The sequence below is a fragment of the Mastacembelus armatus genome, chromosome 19, assembly GCF_900324485.2.
Source record: "Mastacembelus armatus chromosome 19, fMasArm1.2, whole genome shotgun sequence".
NCBI lineage: Eukaryota > Metazoa > Chordata > Actinopteri > Synbranchiformes > Mastacembelidae > Mastacembelus > Mastacembelus armatus.
Window position 1 is genome coordinate 3,413,282 of NC_046651.1, and position 20,161 is coordinate 3,433,442.

The 20,161-nt window shown below is 40.4% G+C and overlaps 1 protein-coding gene across 1 annotated transcript; it reads right to left on the reverse strand.

Moving 5' to 3' along the window:
• Positions 1 to 10,863: 10,863 nt before the first annotated feature.
• cyp26a1 (cytochrome P450, family 26, subfamily A, polypeptide 1) lies at positions 10,864 to 15,191 on the reverse strand. Its single transcript, XM_026315621.1, has 7 exons — positions 14,581 to 15,191; positions 14,143 to 14,367; positions 13,318 to 13,599; positions 12,760 to 12,909; positions 12,259 to 12,393; positions 11,762 to 11,908; positions 10,864 to 11,616 (listed from the first exon to the last, which is right to left on the reverse strand). Exons 1-7 carry the CDS (start codon positions 14,767 to 14,769, stop codon positions 11,278 to 11,280), a joined length of 1,467 nt encoding a protein of 488 aa, XP_026171406.1. The 5' UTR covers positions 14,770 to 15,191; the 3' UTR covers positions 10,864 to 11,277.
• Between the last annotated feature and the right edge of the window lie 4,970 nt (positions 15,192 to 20,161).

Here is a 20,161-nt window from a genome sequence, read left to right on the forward strand (position 1 = left end):
ACACACACACACACTCACACTCACTCCTATGAGCAAATTAGAGTCACCAATCAACCTGACACATGTTTTTGGACTGTGGGAAGAAACCAGAGCACTCAGAGTAAACCCATGCAAGCACAGGGAGAACATGCAAACTACACGCAGAAAGGCCGGGTTGTGAACCCGCAACCTTTTTGCTGTGAGGCAACGGTGCTAACCACTCATCCACCATGCTGCCCAGGGACTATATTTATAAAATATTTTAGCTTGTTTATTAATTTGTGAAATTTTATCACGCTCTCTCTCAGTAAGCATAAAACTACATGGTAACGCTTCCTTTTACAATCCCCTAATTACTAAGAATTTACTTGGTAGATAATGCGAAACTTACAGTATGTGATGTGATGAACTATACTTTGTAAGGACAAAGCAAAATACAAACACTGATCAAGGACAAAACTTCTCTCCTTTCTCTGTTTCTCTCACAACACACATATACACACCTACTCCACTCTACACAGAAGACAAGATAGTCCTTTGAAGGTGACAGATAGCTGATGCAGAGCAAACACTGGGACTATGATTGATCATGGGAATACAGACAGCCAAGTCATTGAAAGTGAAACTGGATAGATGTGTTTGCACAAATGTGCATTTGTGAACGTGTGTGTGTGTGTGTCTGTGTCTGTGTAGGGGATTGGGGGAGGCAGGGCTTTGCATGTGTATGTGATTGTACATGTTTTCATGTGTGTGCAGATCCATTACCAGGTGTATTCAAATTATGTGTAAATCCATCTGACACATTCACACCTGACACCAGAATGCCTCTCCACTGACAGATGGTGGTCAGGTTATGCTTCCCGGCTCACTTTGATTTGATCTGTGGAGTTGCTGACAACACAGCTAGTCCACAGATCACCCAAGTCTGACAAGCCAGCGCTCTCATTCATTCAACTTACAGAAGATTGTAACCAGTCTTGTCTTTACACCCTCAGTACATGTAGCTAAGTGCTCAGATTGTAACCCCTAAATGCACTCCAGACCTGTGCATTCTGTCACATCTACTTGGTCTTTTGCTCCCTGTGTTTCTTTTAGCTTTTACTTTTCCTGTTACATTTTGTATTGGTGACTTAATTCTTCCTCTGTCATTTTCATTCTCTGTGCTGATGCTGATACTGATACACTGGTAGCTGTGAGTAGATTTTGTAGTTATATCTCTACTTTTTTTCTCAAAATACACAGATAAATACACATGATTCTTGATGACAATCTATAGCTACAACAGTCTACATGAAAAGCTTTTGGAATTAGAGGAAGGTTTTGACGCATATTGATCCCTGTAAGTCCCAGGCCAAGCTACACTATAAGTATCAAGGTAATACACTTTCATGTAGGAACCACAGTGAAGATATAAAGTGGACAGTAAAATTCAAGAACAATTAAAAGATAAAAGACGTCCTGAAGAGTCAGCTCAATGGAACAAGATTCAAGTCATCAGCAGATACGCCCTGCCAGTAATATACACTACTGGTGTAGTGAAATAGTCAAATAGGTGTCAAGGCCACTGTCCTCGAAGGAACCCAGAGCATCCAAGATTACAACAGCAAGATGGCAATCTAAGACAAGCTGCTTAAAGCGTGTATGAGACAGTAGACATTGAATGACAATCAAGCATTGGAAGTTCCATACTAAGACAAGACCCACCATACACACGTGGACAAAATAGTTGGTACCATTCCATTAAAGAAAGAAAAACCCACAATGGTCACTCAAATAGCTTGAAACTGACAAAAGTAATAATGAATAAAAATTTATTGAAAATGAACTAATGAAAATCAGACAATGCTTTTGAATTGTGGTTCAACAGAATAATAATAAAAAAACAAACAAATGAAACTGGCCTAGACAAAAATGATGGTACCCCTAGAAAAGATTGAAAAGAATTTGACCATAGGGACATGTTAAACTAAAGTCTGTCCTGTAATTAGCATCACAAGTGTCTTCAAATCAGTCAGTCTGCCTTTTTAAAGGCTGAAAAGTAGTCACTGTGCTGTTTGGTATCATGGCGTGTACCACACTGAACATAGACCACAGAAAGCTAAGGCGAGAGTTGTCTCAGGAGATTAGAAAGAAAATTATAGACAAGCATGTTAAAGGTAAAGGCTATAAGACCATCTCCAATCAGCTTGATGTTCCTGTGACAACAGTTTTGTACATATTATTCAGAGGTTTAAGGGCCACGGGACTCCATAATATGAATGGTAACCAAAGAGCCCAGAACAACCTCCAAACAGATTAGAGGTGAACTCCAAGGTCAAGGTATATCATTGTCAGATCGCACCATTCATCACTGTTTGAGTCAAAGTGGACTTAATGGAAGACGACAGAGGAGGACTTAGGACAAGTCAGGACAAGTCATATCAGCTCTATGTTCATGGATGCAAAAATGAAGCATACAAAGAAAAGAACACTGTACCTACTGTAAAACATGGGGGAGGCTCGGTTATGTTCTGGGGCTGCATCTGGCACAGGGTGTCCTGAATCTGTGCAGGGCACAAGGAAATCTCAAGACTACCAAGGCATTCAGGAGCGAAATGTGCTGCCCAGTGTCAGAAAGCTTGGTTTCAGTCTCAGGTCATTGGCCCACCAACAGGATAATGACCCAAAACACACAGCTAAAAACACCCAAGAATGGCTAAGAACAAAACATTGGACTGTTCTGAGTGGCTTTCTATGAGCCCTAAAAAACACAGATGTGGCATTGCAGAGAAGAATACTAAAAGGGTTACATTAGGGGAATTTTAGGATCCAATGTTTTTGGAGTATGACAAATCCTAGAGAAAAAAGTTAGGATATCGCAGTTGCTGCTTCAGTTTTGACCATTCTAATGTGTTTCTTTGTAGATGTACAGTGCCAGGGAACGGACTCCTCTTATGAAAGAGAAAAGTCAGAAAACAGTTCATATAACAAATGGAAAATAAATAACACTCATTTGGCTATATAATGATTTTAACGCAGGCTGTTTCAATGTTGCATGAAAGGTCTACAAATTTTACAGTTAAACTTGAAAGCTGGAGTTTCTTGCAATACATGAAAGTGGACTAGGCGGTAAACTTAAATATGCAAAGCCAGTAATGTGGTCCATTAAGGCAATCACTCCTCCTTAATGTGTCTTAATTCTCTCCTTTGCTGTTTTCAGTTTTATTTGTATAGCGCCAAATCACAATACAATCATCTCAAGGCACTTTAAATAGAAATCCAACACATCCCTTATGAGCAAGCACTTGGTGACAGGTGAGAGGAAAAACTCCCTTTAATGGAAGAAAAAACCCACAGTAGAACCAGGCTCAGTTTGGCGGTCATCTGCCTCGACCGGTTTGGGTGAGTGGATAGAGGAAAGAGAAAGCAACAGCAACAATAAACAACAAATAACAGGAGAGTGAAGAGATGTTCATAGCATGATGGGAAGTCCTCAGGCAGTCTATAGCAGCATAACGAAGGGATCGTTGAGGGTCACCACTTATACAGAGCCACTACTTTTGGAGAGTAGACTCTGTGCAGACAGATAGAAAGTGACTCTATCCAATGACAAGCTTGGTTTTCACCTGAGGTATCCCTTAATATGTTACAAGAAGCAAATGAGGTGTGACCTGCAGACTCCAAACTCTGACAATTACATTATCAGTAGTACAGCACCACAGAAGTGAAAAAAATATACATTTTTGTATATAAAACCAATGTGGAGTAAATGGAGTAAATGGCATAAGTATCCTACATGTACTTTTGGTACATTCAAAACTACACAGTTTTACTAGTTCTAACCTGTCAAGGATGTACCCCTGCCTTTTACCCAACGAGAGCTGGGATACACTCCAGCAGATCCCCATGACCCTAGGCAAGGCAAGTTTGTTTATATAGTACAATTCATACACAGAGTAATTCAAAGTGTTTTACAGAACTAAAAGACAACTTAAAATTACATGGGCATAAATTAAAATAAACAGTAAATAGTAGAAAATGAACTTTAAAAAATTTAAAATGAAATGAAAAGAGAATGAATGCAGATAAAGCACTTTCAGTTGTCATATGCCGCGCTAAAAGAAAAGTTTTTAGCTTGGACTTAATCATGATGCCTGTCTAACATCATCAGGAAGACTATTCCAGATTTTAGCTGCATAGAACTGAAACGCTGCTTATCCCTGTTTAGTCCTGACTCTGGGCACGAGCAGAAGGCCTGTCCCTGATGTTCTCAGAGTCCGAGATGGTTCATATCTTACCCCTAGATTTCTAACCTGATTTTTAGATTTTAGAGAAAGAGACTCTCTCTGCCCTAGTTTGTGCTCTCTCCCTCTCTCTCTGTTCTCTCTCTCTGTACCTTCTGCAGGTGTCCCTGGTCCTGGAGCTGTATATTGCTGATGTGCAGTTACTGGCCCCACCAACCTGCAGTGTCTATTTGTTGTTTATTGTTGCTGTTCTTTTCTCTCTGCTCTATCCACTCACCCCAACCGGTCGAGGCAGATGGCCGCCCAAACTGAGCCCGGTTCTGCTGGAGGTTTTTTCTTCCACTAAGGGGAGTTTTTCCTCTCCACTGTCGCCAAGTGCTTGCTCATAAGGGATTTGTTGGGTTTTTAGTTTTAGTTTTTGTAAAGTGCCTTGAGATGATTTGTATTGTGATTTGGCGCTATACAAATAAAATTGAATTGAATTGAATTGAATATGTTTCACTGCACTGTTGCTTCTATTTTTCTCCTGATACTGCTCTCTCTCTCTTCTTCTGCTAAAGGAATGAAGATTAGTGCAGATGCCATACTGTGCTGTTAAGGATGGGCTACAGTTGTGCTCATAACTTTAGGTACCCCTGGCACTATTTGAGAAATGTTTGCTAATATGTAGAACATGTCTGCCAAAGCACTCTAGATTGCTCATGCATATTGTTCATCTTTATTTTAATCCAGAATCCGCTCCCAGTTTTGATGAAGATGTCAGACAACCCCAAATGATGTGACCAATAAAGACCTATTGGAATGAGTTTTTGATTAGTGTGACTATGATTATTTCCATTGCCTCTTCTGCCTCTTACAGAATCGAATACAAATGAAAAATGTAAGGCCCCTCCAAAAAATTGCATTAATGTTATATACTACAGTTCTTTGTAAATATCTATCTTCAATGTTAAAGGCATTTCACAAAAAATCTTGGTAAACCTTGGTCAGAGATAGTTGTGTAATAAAAATTTGTGTTTACATATTAAGCAGCTCTCCCAGGGCTCTGAACTCTACCTGACCTGCTAAACTTGTCAACAGTCTCTCAAATTATGAATAATCACAGTGACTCACTAACAACTATGGTAATGATGCTATTAGCATCTCTTATTGGGAACTTATACAGTTCCACAGCAGGGGCTGAGAGCCCATCAGATGCTGTGCCAATGCAATTTGAGGAATTAACGCTTCCATTGACTTACATTGACTTCTGCACCACAGACACTTTAAGCCAATTGACTCTCAATGACTTTGGCCATCAGACTAAATTGCCCATGGAAGTTAAAGTGCCTTCTCACTGTACCTAATTAAGCACACATGATTGCGTTAAGACAACTGACTTTCAGTGGATTAGATTATTCTCTGCTGAAATATTGTACATGGACATTTACCTTTTAAATTAGAAATATGAAAGAATAAGAATGTAACCTGCTGAAATAAATTACATTTATAGTAATGATGATATGAAACAATGCTTCAATCAACAGATGTCTGATTTTTCAGAAAACTCAATTCATACATAGCTCATTTGCACCTTTACATAGTTAACAAGGATACTTTTGGGAATCCTAGAAAACAGAATAGAATTTCTCATTACTGTGACTGCCTCTGCTTCTTCCAGTTTCCACTCCTTACGTCACTTGCTTTTCTTAGCAACAAAGTGGTTTGGTGTATAGAAGCATTGCCTTCAATACGATTACAGTGATTTACTCTAGAACATTTAGGGCTGAGGATCTAATCACTCGTATTTGAGTGGCCACAGTGACTTACAATAAGTAAAACCGTTCAGAATTTGTGGAAGCAATAATTGCAAATAGCTCAGTAATACACAGGGTCCAGGGACAAGAACACAATGCTAAGAAATCAGCATGGAGATTTTGTGCTTGGTGTAAATCATAATGGTACCAGAAAGAAAAGCAACTTGTAAAAGAGGCCAAATCACATTTGTTGGTAAAGCTATCACCAGCCTGGAAAAAGGCTGACTTTTATTTAGCAAGCAAAATGAAGAGTAAAATATTGCAAATGCATGTCAATATGTTTCATGTTTCTTATTAGAAACCACTATTTGCCACTATCGAAAGCAAATGACGTGCCAAAAATTCTGTGACTATGTACTGTAAGAATTTGAAGACTTTCTGTGCTCTTGAGTAAAGGCAACAGAAACCTTGTGTAATTATTAGGTTACCATACATAGTCTCAGAACATCCATCAGTTTTCTGTCAGTAGCATCTAGCTAGTTGCACTCTGTTGGCCTTTCATTTGGAAGTGGATTGATCGTCTGTGAAGGCAGGTGTGATGAACTTTGACAATGAGGAGACAGTGTCATCGAACAAATTCAACAGATAAACAGTGTATCAACACACTGGAAAAGGAATTCATTCATTCATTCATCCACTATCTATACTCGCTTATCCTTCAGAGTCACAGGACTCTGCTGGAGCCTATCCCAGCTCTCTTTGGGTGAAAGGCAGGGGTACACCCTGGACAGGTCACCAGTCCATCACAAGGCCACATGGAGACTAACAACCTCACACGCTCACACTCACTCCTATGGGCAATTTAGAGTCACCGATTAACCTGACATACATGTGTTTGGACTGTGGGAAGAAATCGGAGGGGGGACCATGCAAACTCCACACAGACAGGCACCTTCCAGGTTTCGAACCAGGAACTTCTTGCTGTGAGGCAACCGTGCCACTCCACCACTGTTCTGCCATGGACAAGGAATTCATTAGGTTTTTTTTTCTTCAGGTTGAAATGCTATCTTTAAGAAAATACTGGTCTTGTGAATATGAGATGTAATTTATGTAAACAAAAATATTCTCACCAAATATTTTTTGGCATCCACAATTGGTATTTAATCATATAACATGTGTAATTTAAGGCTTTCTCATTGCATCTGTTTGTTTTAAAGATGTCAGGGAAGACTTTATTCATCCCCAAAGTGAAATTCAGGTAGCCTTGTAGTTAATTAGTAGGTCAGTGGTGAGAGTAACTCAATTCAATTCAGTTTATTTCTATAGCACCAAATCACAATACAATCATCTCAAGGCACTTTATATAGAAACAAAACAAATTCCTTATGAGCAGCACTTGGTGACAGTCGAAAGGAAAATCTCCCTTCAACAGAACAAACCTCCAGCAGAACCAGGCTCAGTTTGGGTGGCCACCTGCCTTGACTTGTTGGGATGAGTGGATAGAGGAGAGAGAAAAGAATAGTTGTCTCTGTTGTACATCTTTGTTCCATGACCTGTCCAACCTTTTGTCCAGGTCCATGCCTAGATATCTGTAGGTTGACACCACTTCACTGTCAGCATCACGGATGTTGATTGGACCAGTTCACTTTGTCTTCCCCCAATTCCATCCTCATCTGACATGGTATCTTCCAGCTTCTGACTGACTGAACACACCTGATTGAGGTAATCAGCTGTGGCTAAATCAGGGATTGTTGGAAAACAAGCAGTTTCCTTTAGGGACTGGAGTTGGGAACCACTAATTTACATGATGGGGAACCTGGCTCTGGTCGCCACGAGGAGGCCACTGTCCCCACAATGTGACAGTGTACGCGGGTTTTGGTTCTGATGTTAAAAAGATTTATAGTGATACATTTTTTAGCTCATTGTTTTCAGGTCTATGTAAAATATGTTTTTTTTTATTGCAAAAAAAATTGCATCTAAGCAGGACTGTCAGAACTGTAATTCTGACACAAAAATACATAATCTCTGAACCATTGGTGAAACTTGGCAGCACTGGCTACAATATAGCCATTTTTACATTTAAGTTCAAACAAAGAAACTCCATTATATAAAACAGCTTTAGAGGTGCTGGCATGATTATGATTGAACTTCAGACAATGTCTGGCTAGCTGCTTCCTCCTGTTTCCAGTCTGTATGCTAACCTAGGCTAATTACTACCTGACTCCAGCTATATACTCCAGCCAAATACTTGTATTACCCAAAATTATGGCCTATTTCCTTAAAAATATCACCAAACTACCACTCTATAGCAACAATTAATAAATACTGAGGAAACAGTGACAGCCTTCATTGGAAGTGTCCAGTCACCCACTTATATTTGATAAATGGGTGTGTAAGTCCATGAAAGGCTTCTGCAAAGGATGGTCTTGTACATTCTTACTCATGGCTCCTCCAACCAACCTAAACACCAAAAAATATATTTCTGTTTAGACAAGGTTGAGTGACTGTATGACTTGTTTAAAACACCACATAGATTGTTTGATCATAAGCTAAAAAACAGATTACACACCTATTCTAACAAAGCAGCCATAAAACACCAAGCCACACTTTCTGCTGTTCATTAAATATTGCAACACCTACAACAATAACAATAATAGTCTGTTATCTTAGATGTGATGGAAGAAGCGTATCTCTGATGGTACAGTAAACATGTATCTATGCTATTGGCCTATTTCCCATGTTCTACTGGAAGTTAGTACTGGTTCAGTGTCCTGAAACTGAATTGATCAGTATGAACTCTGTTTCACCCTCTGTCAGCTCATCTGCCACGGTCATCAGCCTTTTGCTTTTCTTTCCCTCTTTCTATGGATTCCAGATTTTGTTCCTATTTTTTTTTCTTCTCACAGCTTATTGATTCTGTAAGGATAATGGAATGTGTGAGAGTCTCTGGACCACCCACTCTCTGGGCGTACAGAGAAAATAGTCATCAGCAAACTTTACCTTAAGGTCTTAAATAAACTATTGAGCTGGTCCATATCTTATCATGTTCAAATGCAATAACAGAGCTCATTAATGATTCCATTTTGTATTCATTATATTCTGTTTTTAAATGAATGCTCATTCTGAGGGAAGAAACAATAGTATAAAGGGAAAACCCACACAGACATGGGGAGAACATGTAAAGTGGATGATGCAGGAGTCCATCAATCTCCTTGTTGATCAAATACCCTTATATAACCTGGACATGTGTTTTGTTTCTTGTCCTGAGCACAAACTATAAGCCTTATAGACCTGTACCTCAGAAAGGTAATGTCAGACTGTTTCTACTGCCAGGGCTAGGAGAGGAGAGAAAAATATCTCATGCCTGATAAGGTCAAGCTCTCTGGCATATGCATTTGTAATCACTATAATCATGGGAAAACAGTGCAAAGATTATTTTTCTTATAAAAGACACCAGGGGGTTTAGTTCTTATTATCATTGCAAAGTCTCCTCATGGTGCTATGAGTTGCAGTGATGGAATATGAGTATGAAAGCACTGATTGAATGATAAAGCCAATATGCAATTAAAATGCACACCTGCCCCAGAACAGGTTAACTTCTGAGGATAAGATCAATACAACATAGGGTACCCTGGTGACCTGCTCTGATTAAAAGTGAGCCAGTTTTGTAGTCTCAGAACAAGCCCAGAGATAGCTGGATAAACCATTCATCTCATATTATGGCAAAGAACCCGATAGGATGGCATGACACTGCAGATTACTGTGGTAGCCATGCTGTTTATGTGTGCTTTGAATCCGTAATTCTTGAATTCTAACATTGTTACCAGTAAAGCAGCCCCAGATCATCACACCCACTCCTCCATGCTTTACAGTGGAAACGACATTGCAGATACCGTCTGTTTATTTTCTGTGCAGTTCACAGAGACTCAGCTCACAGGAACCAAAGTTATATTATTCACCTGTCAGGTCCATACTGTCAAAAGAAAAAAAAAAATGTTTCAGAGAATGAAGCCTTTAAAAGTACCCTACAACCCATATACTGTTTTGCTGGTGACATTAAAAAACGTAAACAGTTGAGCTGAACTGTTTTGCTACAGAAATTGCTTAATTGATATAGCAGCAGTGGTTTGTCTCATAGCTGCCATTTACACAGGTTATGTATAGAACCTGATGATAGATAAAACGATTTAAGCATTTGTCTTTAAAACAGTTCATTCTTCAAAGAATTTTACATGGTCAAAAATTGTGCCATCTACTGGCCAAACCCCTGACATTGGCTCTGTGGGTACAGCAAATCTGAGGCCCTGGTGAAACTGGGAAAATGGTTTTAATGCTTTTATTACTTTTCTTAGTAAGCTTGTATTATGAAAACTGACCAGATGGGCAGAAAGAGATGCCCATCTAGTATTCAAACTGAGATCAACACCTCTCTGACATAGTGTGACAAAGCTTTATTTGTTATCTGTGGTCATGAAGCAAGGAATCAAACATCTTGCCAAAAATACTTCTGTTCTGAAAGCTTTCTACTACCTTGAATACTCTTTTAGTAGAAGCTATTGTGCAGTTCTTTAATTAGAGATTCAGGTTGATTAGTCAGGGCTGTGTGTGGGTGGTGGTGATGATGTGTGGGACCAGTTAGCTGCAGTCCTGAAATGCATTCCATGTTCAGGTCAGACCTCCAGTTTGGGAGGACAAATATCTGTCACAGAAACTTGTGACACAGACCTCTTCTACCAAATATTACAGGGAAAAGGAAAAAACTCACTACTTTAGAAAGAAGAAATTTAGGCCTGTTCTTAGTGTTATATCTCCAGTAGTCCAGTATTCATAAGTTTACTCCTTTAATTTATTCTATTTTACATAAAATTATGAAACTAAGATTTTACCACAAAACACTTTTAAAAAGCACCAGTACAAACAAGTCACTTAAATAAGTTGGGATAAGATACAGAGGTTATATAAACAGGCCCTTTATTATATATATATATGTACATAATCCTATAGGTACAGCTAATTAAAGTGTTCCATATCTGCGTATAGTGCCTCTTGTTCAGTTTGCTCATATCTTCAAAAAAATACTCACACACCCACACTATTATCACAATATAAAATATGTTCTCAAATCATCTAGAGTACAATTCATGCCAAGAAAGATCCAAGTCCAAAACATATTTTGTGTTTATATGTAAATGCAGCTTTTGCTGTGTTTCAAAAAACTCCAAGTGCCTTGATTATAGTTCCCCCTATGGGTTTGGAGGTGAAACACACATTGTTTAAAATTTTTGGGAAACCTCAAATTTCACACGTCTTCAGGAAGCAAGACTCCTCATCATCTTAGTTTAATTCTGTATATAGCTTGTAAACTTGGTTGGCAGATTGTCCACAGGATAGACAGTAGGTCCTGTTTTCATGGTGGGTGGCCCATTTAAAAGAGTCCAGTGACACTTTGTAACCACTTCCACCAGAAAGATCTTCAACAGGATCTTGGCAAATTCCTTCCCTACACACATCCTGGAGCCCCCTCCAAAGGGGATGTACTGAAACCTGGAGGAGTCGGCGGAGGGTTTGGTCATGAAGCGCTCTGGCTGGAATGCTTCCTTGTTGGTGAAGATCTCTGCCACATCATGGGTGTCGCAAATGCTGTAGATGACATTCCACCCTTTTGGAATTTGATAACCCTGAAATGGTGGGGGGAAGATACTGAGAAACTAGTTTGAACACATGCCTATCAACTGCATGTGGGAACTTTAAGGCTGTGTGATCTCTGAACAGCAGACATCAAGTTGCCAAATAATTAGCCATATAGAGAGCTTGTCAACTTACATTGAGTTCAAAGGTCTTGAGAGCCACTCTGAATCCCCCGGGCACAGGAGGGTTGATTCTCAGAGTCTCTTTAATGACACAGCTGGTGTATTTTAACTGCTCCAAAGACTTGATGTTCAGACTCTGGAGGTCCATCCCCTGCTCCTGCTGATTACAAAGAGGCAACCAGAAGCATAAGGAGAATGCAGAAGACAACATTAACTAAGTGTGTCATGGTGGTTGGTGAGGACTGGAATAGTGTGGATTGTTTAGGTCCGATTTCAGACATAGAAAAATCTCAGTGATTGAATCAAACCCTAGTGGGTGACACTATGAACTGTAAAGAATTAGATGTGCTTGAATGGCGAAGAGAAGTTAGTGAGGAGACCTATGACCTCTTCAAGTTTGTGCATACTGATTAAAAGTTATTTAATTTTTCATAAAATGAGCAAAACAGTAGCTGATATAAAGGTGTGGGAATAACACTTTATAGAACTGAAGGTATATGGTATAATTACATTGTCCATTAGTTCCTGCCTCAGTCTGTCCACCACTTCAGGGTTCAGGCCCAGAAACATAACCAGAGAGGTGGCTGTGCTGGCTGTGGTTTCATGCCCCCCAAACAACAGCTCTGTAGCAGACTCCTTAATGGCCTGGAAATGGATAAGCAGAGACAGATTTAGTATAGATACCAACTAACCTTTACACATTTTGAATGCATCAAACATGCATTTCCTCATATTATGTTGATAAAAGTTATACAAAGAACCACATAGTTTCACACACTGCATTTTCTAACATTATTAACATGTTCACTGATACATTTTGCAAAGATTCCAAATATTCTGGATACAAATGGTTTCATTTTGTACTTTTTTACAGCATAATAGGAACTCCTGGGAGAAAATACTACTACTACATTTTACCAAGACACAACATTTTGTATAATCAACCTGAACATGACCACTCATTTTAAAGAACTATCAAAATCATATTAAATGTGATTATGTCATTATTACCTGCATGCTGAAAGGCTCCACATTCTTCTTGCTGCTGTCTATAAGCTGCTGCAGAGCATCCCTGTGACTGGACCCATTGTCTGCCTCCTGCACCTTCTTCTTTATGTTCTCCTCTATCTTGGTGTGGATGAAGTTCCTTGCCTTCAGGCCCTGGAAGATGGGAATGGTGGATAAAAAGCTGTGTATGATGTACATATAGTCATATTAATCATATGCAGCAAATGACCTGAAATACTTGCAAGGAAGCAGAAGCACTTTCACAGTATTGCAACACAGATTTTTTTTTCCATGAAATGACGTTTAGGCTGCCTACAATTATCAACACCTCCCTACAGTTTTAAGAATGTTAGCTACACAATATACAGACACCAGCTTTATACAGCTGGGTTTGTATACAGGACCAAAGAAGGAGTTGTTTAATGTTTTAACCTGTTTACTACAATTCCTTTACCATGCAGCCAGCCATCAGCTTACATTCATTTCATTTATTCATTCATCATACATCTTCAAAGCTTAAAATATCTGAGTGCAGCTGATGATTATGTATTTCGCTCTTACCCTGTACAGTCCGCTAAAGGGCACGTCAATAGGCAGAGAAAACAGATTCTTGATCATTTCCTCAAAAGCTTCCACCAGCTGCTGCTCATCAGTCCTGATCTGCTCTGGCTCAAAGCCCAGTAAGATCCTCATGGCTATGCGGAACATCAGTCGCTTCATCTCTGGATAGACCAGCACACAGGAACCCCTCAACAGCCACTCCTTTACCGCAGCCCGCACCTCTTCTTGGATCATGGGGATATAAAGCTCCAAAGCCTCCTTGGAGAAGGCCCGCATAATAGCCTGGAGAAGGGATGATTGGGAGATGGCAGTGGTGGGTTTTCATTGTTATATTTATGAAAGCAAAAACCATAACTCCAACAAAATATCCAAACTACATTTTAGAATAATTACTGACAAGTTACTCTTTGGCCATTGTGCTCAAATAGCAGATATGAGGATGAACTAGATCTAATTATATTGTCTTTAGGTGCACTGCAAAAATCCCCTATCAAGTAATGTGTTTGTAATTCAGGCATTAAAGGCTTTTAGTAGATGGGTAAACGATCCAATAGGTTCAAATATCTTAATTGGCAGTTTTTCTGACTATACAGACTTCCCGGATTTTATAAAGTGTGATTATTTATTATTATTTATTAGTATTGAGACGAGGTAGCACAATTATAGTAACGGTAGTGCTCCCTAATGTAAATGAGGCAAGCCTCGATATTAATAAATAATCAGTATAATCCAGATTTCCCTTAATTAGACTACATGGCCCTGGGCTGGGACGTTTTCAGCTTCTTTTTTTTGATTCTTAAGGAGGGCAATTAAAGCCTAACTCACTTTTTTCTTAGTCTTGTGCTGGATTCCGTGCACGCTGGATAGTGTGTCCGAGCCCAGGATGGTCCGCACAGACGCGGGCCACTGCACGGACACAAGTCTGTGCTCCCCCAGCAGAATCTGCCTCACGTTGTCTGCTCCGGTCACACGTACCGTGGGTTTCCCGAAGAGGTGTGTGCGGTAGATGTAACCATACTTCTGCCGTTTCATCCGTAGAAACTTTCTCCTCTGCAAACACAGAAATACAAGGCGATACTACATAAATACTGAAACACACCTGCAGACTCTACACATGACAACAATGGGGAAAACACTACAAAAATAAAAGCATTAAAGTTACTATGTATCGGAAATAAATCTAACAAAGGTATTTCTACAAACATAATAGTCTTGGACACTGAATAAAGCTGCACAGTGTTAACAGCTCGGTCATGCATTTACCTGCAGAATGAGCTGCAGCGTCTCTCCGATGAAAGGTAAGCCCATTGACCCGGGGGGTAGCGGACTGGGGCAGTTCAGGTCTCTGCCTCGGATCATGTAAATCTCCCACAGTTTCACCGCCACTAGAAACAGCAGGATAGGAAGCACAGTGGTGCACAGGAAGGTAGCCAGCAGCGTGCTCAAAGCCATGGTCCAGCGCCTCCAGTAACAGGCAGCGTCTTATTGCTGCCGTGGGATCTGTTAAGGTGAACTTCTGTCAGCTACTAGCTCTCACGAATGCGCCTTTTATAGCTTGCCAGGACTGCAGGCAGTCCGTTACCTTCTCCTCCCTCAGATAAATTAGTTCACAGAAAGTTCATCTTTAATTGTGTGTCGCTCGGCCCCGCCTCTGGACTGTCCTGGCTGTCTTGCCTGCCACCATTTGTTCATTCGATGGGCGCATCTTTAATCCCTACCTCCTGTTGCACGCAGACAATCCGCACAGAAAAAAAGGTGAAAATTCTCAATGGAAGCAATAGACAATGGAAGCGCATCCCAAGACTTCTTTGTTGGCAATAAGGCAGCTACTTTACACACTCATTACTTTGGCTTAAGCCCCGTTTGTAGGATCAGTAATCATGCCTGCAGGGCGGCCTGCATTCAAGAGCAAAAAACATTTGCACATCACATTTTCAGCTGCTGAAGAAAATGGAGCTCTTGTCTTAATCCATGGCTCTCACTGGTGCCATTCGAAGTTAAGCCTGCTTTTTATTTGATTTGATTCCCTGTGACTGTTGAGTTGACACCAGTGCAACAATATTGCAGCATATGAGCGAATGATGACGAGTGTCTCATTTGTCTGACTCACTGCTATCAGTGCGCTTTCAGACCTGACCTTCACCTTATCTACAAGACTTTAACCTGCACTGCGTGTGTGTGTAAGTTATAAAAATGATATGTCTGAGCGGGTTCAAACTTGGGTCAGCAGATGCAAGCGGAGGGACACGCGCGCACACGCGCGCACACGCACGACCGCACGGCTATCCCCAGGCTACACTGCATGACTCGCCTCCACTTTGCATTTGGCTCTTGTGTGTGGTGTTTTTGCGCTGCCGGCGTGCGGGTGTTTGTGTCACGGTCAGTCGGTCGGCCAGTGTTCGACAGCTTGGGTGCTGCTTGCACAATAACACATCGCATGGACAGTTCTGTTCCGGGTGACTGTGTTCGCTGGAAAGGCACGGCAACCATCACGATTACAGTTACATAAAAGCCTGTATTCCGACCTGGCCTCTTGGCCTGGTTGTAACATTGCGTGACCTTTTTAATGACTTTCGGCTGCGTTCCAAGCACGGTGGTAACCAGCACAGTGGAACATGTCATGTGTGTCTCATAAGTCCTTAAAGTGTGAGTGTACTTTTGGAAGAGTTGGTAGGTATATTCAGACTGATTACTATGGCGTTTAGATGATTCGATGGTCTTGCATCGGTCATGTCAGATAATTCTAACTATATAGTATTTTTATATGTGTGAAGGAGCTGTTTATGGAATATAGGGACACATTAGATTCTGCCCTGGTAACTCTGAAAATGACAACAATGACAGCATTATTTGTACAGTGCACAGGCTACTGAAAACCCATCACCTGTTGTAGGTTGTTATGTTTAATGGACAAATCCTTGTTAACTCTCTTTCTGGGCAATGCACGTTTTCAGCTGCTTAGCTGCAGCTTGTGATTTTTTTCTCATCTGTGTGAATGTTTGTAACAGGATTCTGTTGTTCAGGTGTGACCTTAAGGGGTAGGAGGGGGAGGTTAAGGGAAGTTCAAGTGTGGAGCAGAACCCAATTTCCACTACAGGAACATGTAACCTGGAGCTTCACATAGCCTGAACAATTTTTCTTTTCCAGTCTTTTACAAACCAGGAAAGATACAGTGTACATCACAGAAGAAGACAGTTTCAGGTCAAACACTTTACACTTCACAGCGGTTTGATGGTTAGTACTGTTGCCTCACAACAAGAAGGTTCCTGGTTTGAAACCCATCAGGGGCCTTTCTGTGTGGAGTTTGCATGTTCTCCCTGTGCTTGTGTGAGTTTTCTCCAGGTACTCTGGTTTCCTCCCACAGTCCAAAAACATGTATGTCAGGTTGATTGGTGACTCTAAATTGCCCATAGGAGTGAGTGTGAGTGTGTGAGGTTGTTTGTCTCTATGTGGCCCTGTGATGGACTGGTGACCTGTCCAGGGTGGACCCCTGCCTTTCACCCAAAGAGAGCTAAGATAGGCTCCAGCAGATCCCTGGGACCCTGGTTAGGACTAAGGGGGTATAGATGATGGATGGTTCTAAATCTACTTATGGTTATGTAAAAAAAATATTAGTAGCATACAAAGACAGAAATCCTCTTTTCAATAGTGTTAAGTGATTTATGTGTTTTCACATGATTCTCCACAGAATGTAGTTGCTATACCTGTGAGTCAGGTAGGGTATATATGCTGTAAATAAATACTACATTAAGTGCCTAAATACCTATGATTGCTCAAAATGCAATTCAAAACGGTAGCTAAGTCAGTGAAGGTAAGTACTTTCCATGTACGCCGCAACACACACACACACACAGGCAGGCAGAGAGCGCGCAGTAGCGCACTTAGCGCAACCTCGTAAGGGCGCCAAACGGCGCGTGCGCTCGTGTTTCCATGTCTCCTCCCCCAGTGCGTTGGCTGACCTACTTGTGACCCTGACATCTCGATGAACTCTTGCGCGCAACCAAGTTCACAGACCGATACACGCGCGACGCGCGACACACACACACACACACACACACACACACACACACACACACACACACACACACACACACACACACACACAAAGCTGATTTGCCATCCTTCTGTGAACTGGGCTGGAAATTCATTTATTGCAGTGTGTAATATGAAATGTTTTGCTCAAAGTGAGGGCATTTGCCCTTAGCTCTAGTAAACCGTTTAGCAGTTTTCTTTGTGTTTGGTTTTACTGGTCATAGCTTCACTGTTCTGGTTCATTCTCACTGTTCTTAGAAATAGGCAGCTGTTTTCAGAGCTGCAGCTGAGAAAAGCCACTGTCCACTACCTGCTCAGCAGCAAACAGCAAGCAACCACAGAGACGAGCTGGTGAGCAGCAGCTGAAGAGCCACACAAAAATGTGCCAACTGCCCCTAGTCTTCCCTTATATTACTGTCATGAATGAAAAAATCTTTAAGTAGGAGAGCAGGACTGCATTTCTGCTGATTTACAACATGCTTTTTGGTAACTGGTCCACTTGTCTCTTGGGATTTGTAGTTTGAGGTGTAAATCTGAGGTGCATTCCCAGTGGGAGGAGGTCAGAAGAGTGTCAGGCTTCTGGTTCAGCACGAGGTCACTCACTGTTTGTCTACTGACGCTGACATGTCTCTCACTGTAGAAACTACAAGTTTCAACAGGAGAAACTGAAAACTGAATTTAATTCAAACCAATAATATATCTTGCACCTCATTAGACCTTCTACCGGGTTATTAAAATCCAACTCAGTGAAACTGAAATGTTGATTCAACCCCCCTCCACCCCTTGGCCCCCCACCATCATTACCCTTAGGCAAGAAAAAAACACGTGTCTTTCATTAGAAAGTAATGACAACCATCTAATAATGTTAGAATGAAAACAGCCATGTCAGTGTAACATTATCTGCCTATTAGTGACAATATAAATTGGAGTAAAGTACTTTTCTATTACTTTTCTTTTGTCTTATATCACAGTGTAAGTCAGTTTGCACATAACATGGTGAAATGGATAACTTTCTGTGGAAATTAAACCCATTTCTGTTTGAGTTGGCAGGGTGGTTGCTGTCCAGTCATAATATAGCTCTTCAAATGTTTCTCCGCTCATTACATCTCTGGTGACAGGGATCTTGCATTCAAATACTGACCAGAGTTCACTTGCAGTTTCCCAGTTACCATGTGTGGGGTAGGCTCCAGGAGTGAAGATACAAAATGACAGAAAGCCTCCACAGGATTTAGTATACTGGCATGAGTCAAGAATTCTGTTGCTGTGTCCGCAAATTATTTTGGTGTATTAGGTAACTGCAGATATAAACTGTAATTGTTCTGGGTCATGAACATTTTTTTTTGCCTTAGTAACCAGTTGATCACACTACAGCTCTCTGAAATGGCCCGTCTGTATGAAGATTTAAACATCGCAGAGCAAATATGAACAGTAAGGGGAAGAAGAAATTGGCATGGAGGCAGTGATGGGAGAAATTTATGACACATGCCTTCTTCATGATGTCTTGACACTTCAACCCTCGTCTTCTAGATTAACTTTTCCTTGTCCTAAAAGACAAGACATACAGCACGACCAGTGTCCTGTAGAAGAAGTGTTTAGAGAAGAAATCAAAAAACATACAGATGGACCATGTTTTTTGGGATTATTGACTATCTTTCTGGCTATGCCAAGTATGTCTACTACTGTGAAGCTGTTGACCTCACAAGGATGGTACAGTACATGAGCTCCCACAAGGACAGTTCACCCTTGTCATACAACCTTGAGCATTGCCTGCAGAGGTTTCTTGACAAGCAACAAAAATAACACTATATCTATACACTTTTTCGAGATAAGTTGTCTAAGATCAGCTCCATGATAATACTGGAGAAAATGTAATGATTTATGGAGTTGCGCAGATACATTCCCATGTGTAGCACTGGGCTAGCTGACTGTTATGTGTGTCCAAGCAGTAAACAGTAAACTTAAAAAACAAGCAGACATTACTGCTGAAAAAACTTTTATTCCAGCACACAAATAACAACAAATTTACGAAAACATCATTTTAGTTATGGTGCCATACATAGAATGACAAATGTAAAGTAGGGATTCCTTTAGTTATCATAATGTACCCTTCTGTGAAAGGGAAGAACTTTTAAACTTTTTTATTTGAACAAAAATCACTGGCATGCAAGCAATGTAAAACCTTGATTTTTAAAAACAATTTGTGCCATTATACTACAAAATAATTTCAACTAAAATTTACATAATAAAGCAGTTCCAACTCTTTCAGACCACTTTCCAAAACTTTTCATATTGAAATGTTACAGGGCCTTTGCTAGCACATAATATTTTTATGTCTACTATGTGAATAAGGGGAGAGAAGGTACCAACATAAATCACTGAGCTCCTCACACTGCACTGAACTGTGTTCACCAAGTAAACAGAAATTCAGTCTTACTAAATACATTTTTACTAGGTGTTGGTGGAGGTACATATCATAAATCTGCAATTCTATTCATAAACTGCTGTAATATTTTATTTACAAAATATGCAGTATATACAGTGGCATTTACAAGCAATTATTAAAAAAGGGAAAAATCTGAAAGAATCTAAAAGGAGAAAACATATCATTTTCAGTGCAAAAATGCCTGCTGAAAGTAGATCACAGACGCAAAACAATAGAAATAGTTTCAATATAAAACATTTTCATCAGAAGTCATGTACAGGTTTAAGGAAGTAAGTTTAAATAATAAATATCAACCTGTCTGTGAGGCTGTAAATGAACCAATTCATTATTGCTGTGCTTTGCGGCTGTATATGGGTTATGAGATTCTAA

Coding starts and splice junctions, on each gene's coding strand:
- cyp26a1 (XM_026315621.1), bottom strand. CDS start 14,769: ATGGCTTTGAGCACGCTGCTGGCTACCTTCCTGTGCACCACTGTGCTT. Junction 14,368..14,580: donor CGCTGCAGCTCATTCTGCAG/GTAAATGCATGA, acceptor CTGTGTTTGCAG/AGGAGAAAGTTTCTACGGAT. Junction 11,617..11,761: donor TCAAGACCTTTGAACTCAAT/GTAAGTTGACAA, acceptor CCACCATTTCAG/GGTTATCAAATTCCAAAAGG.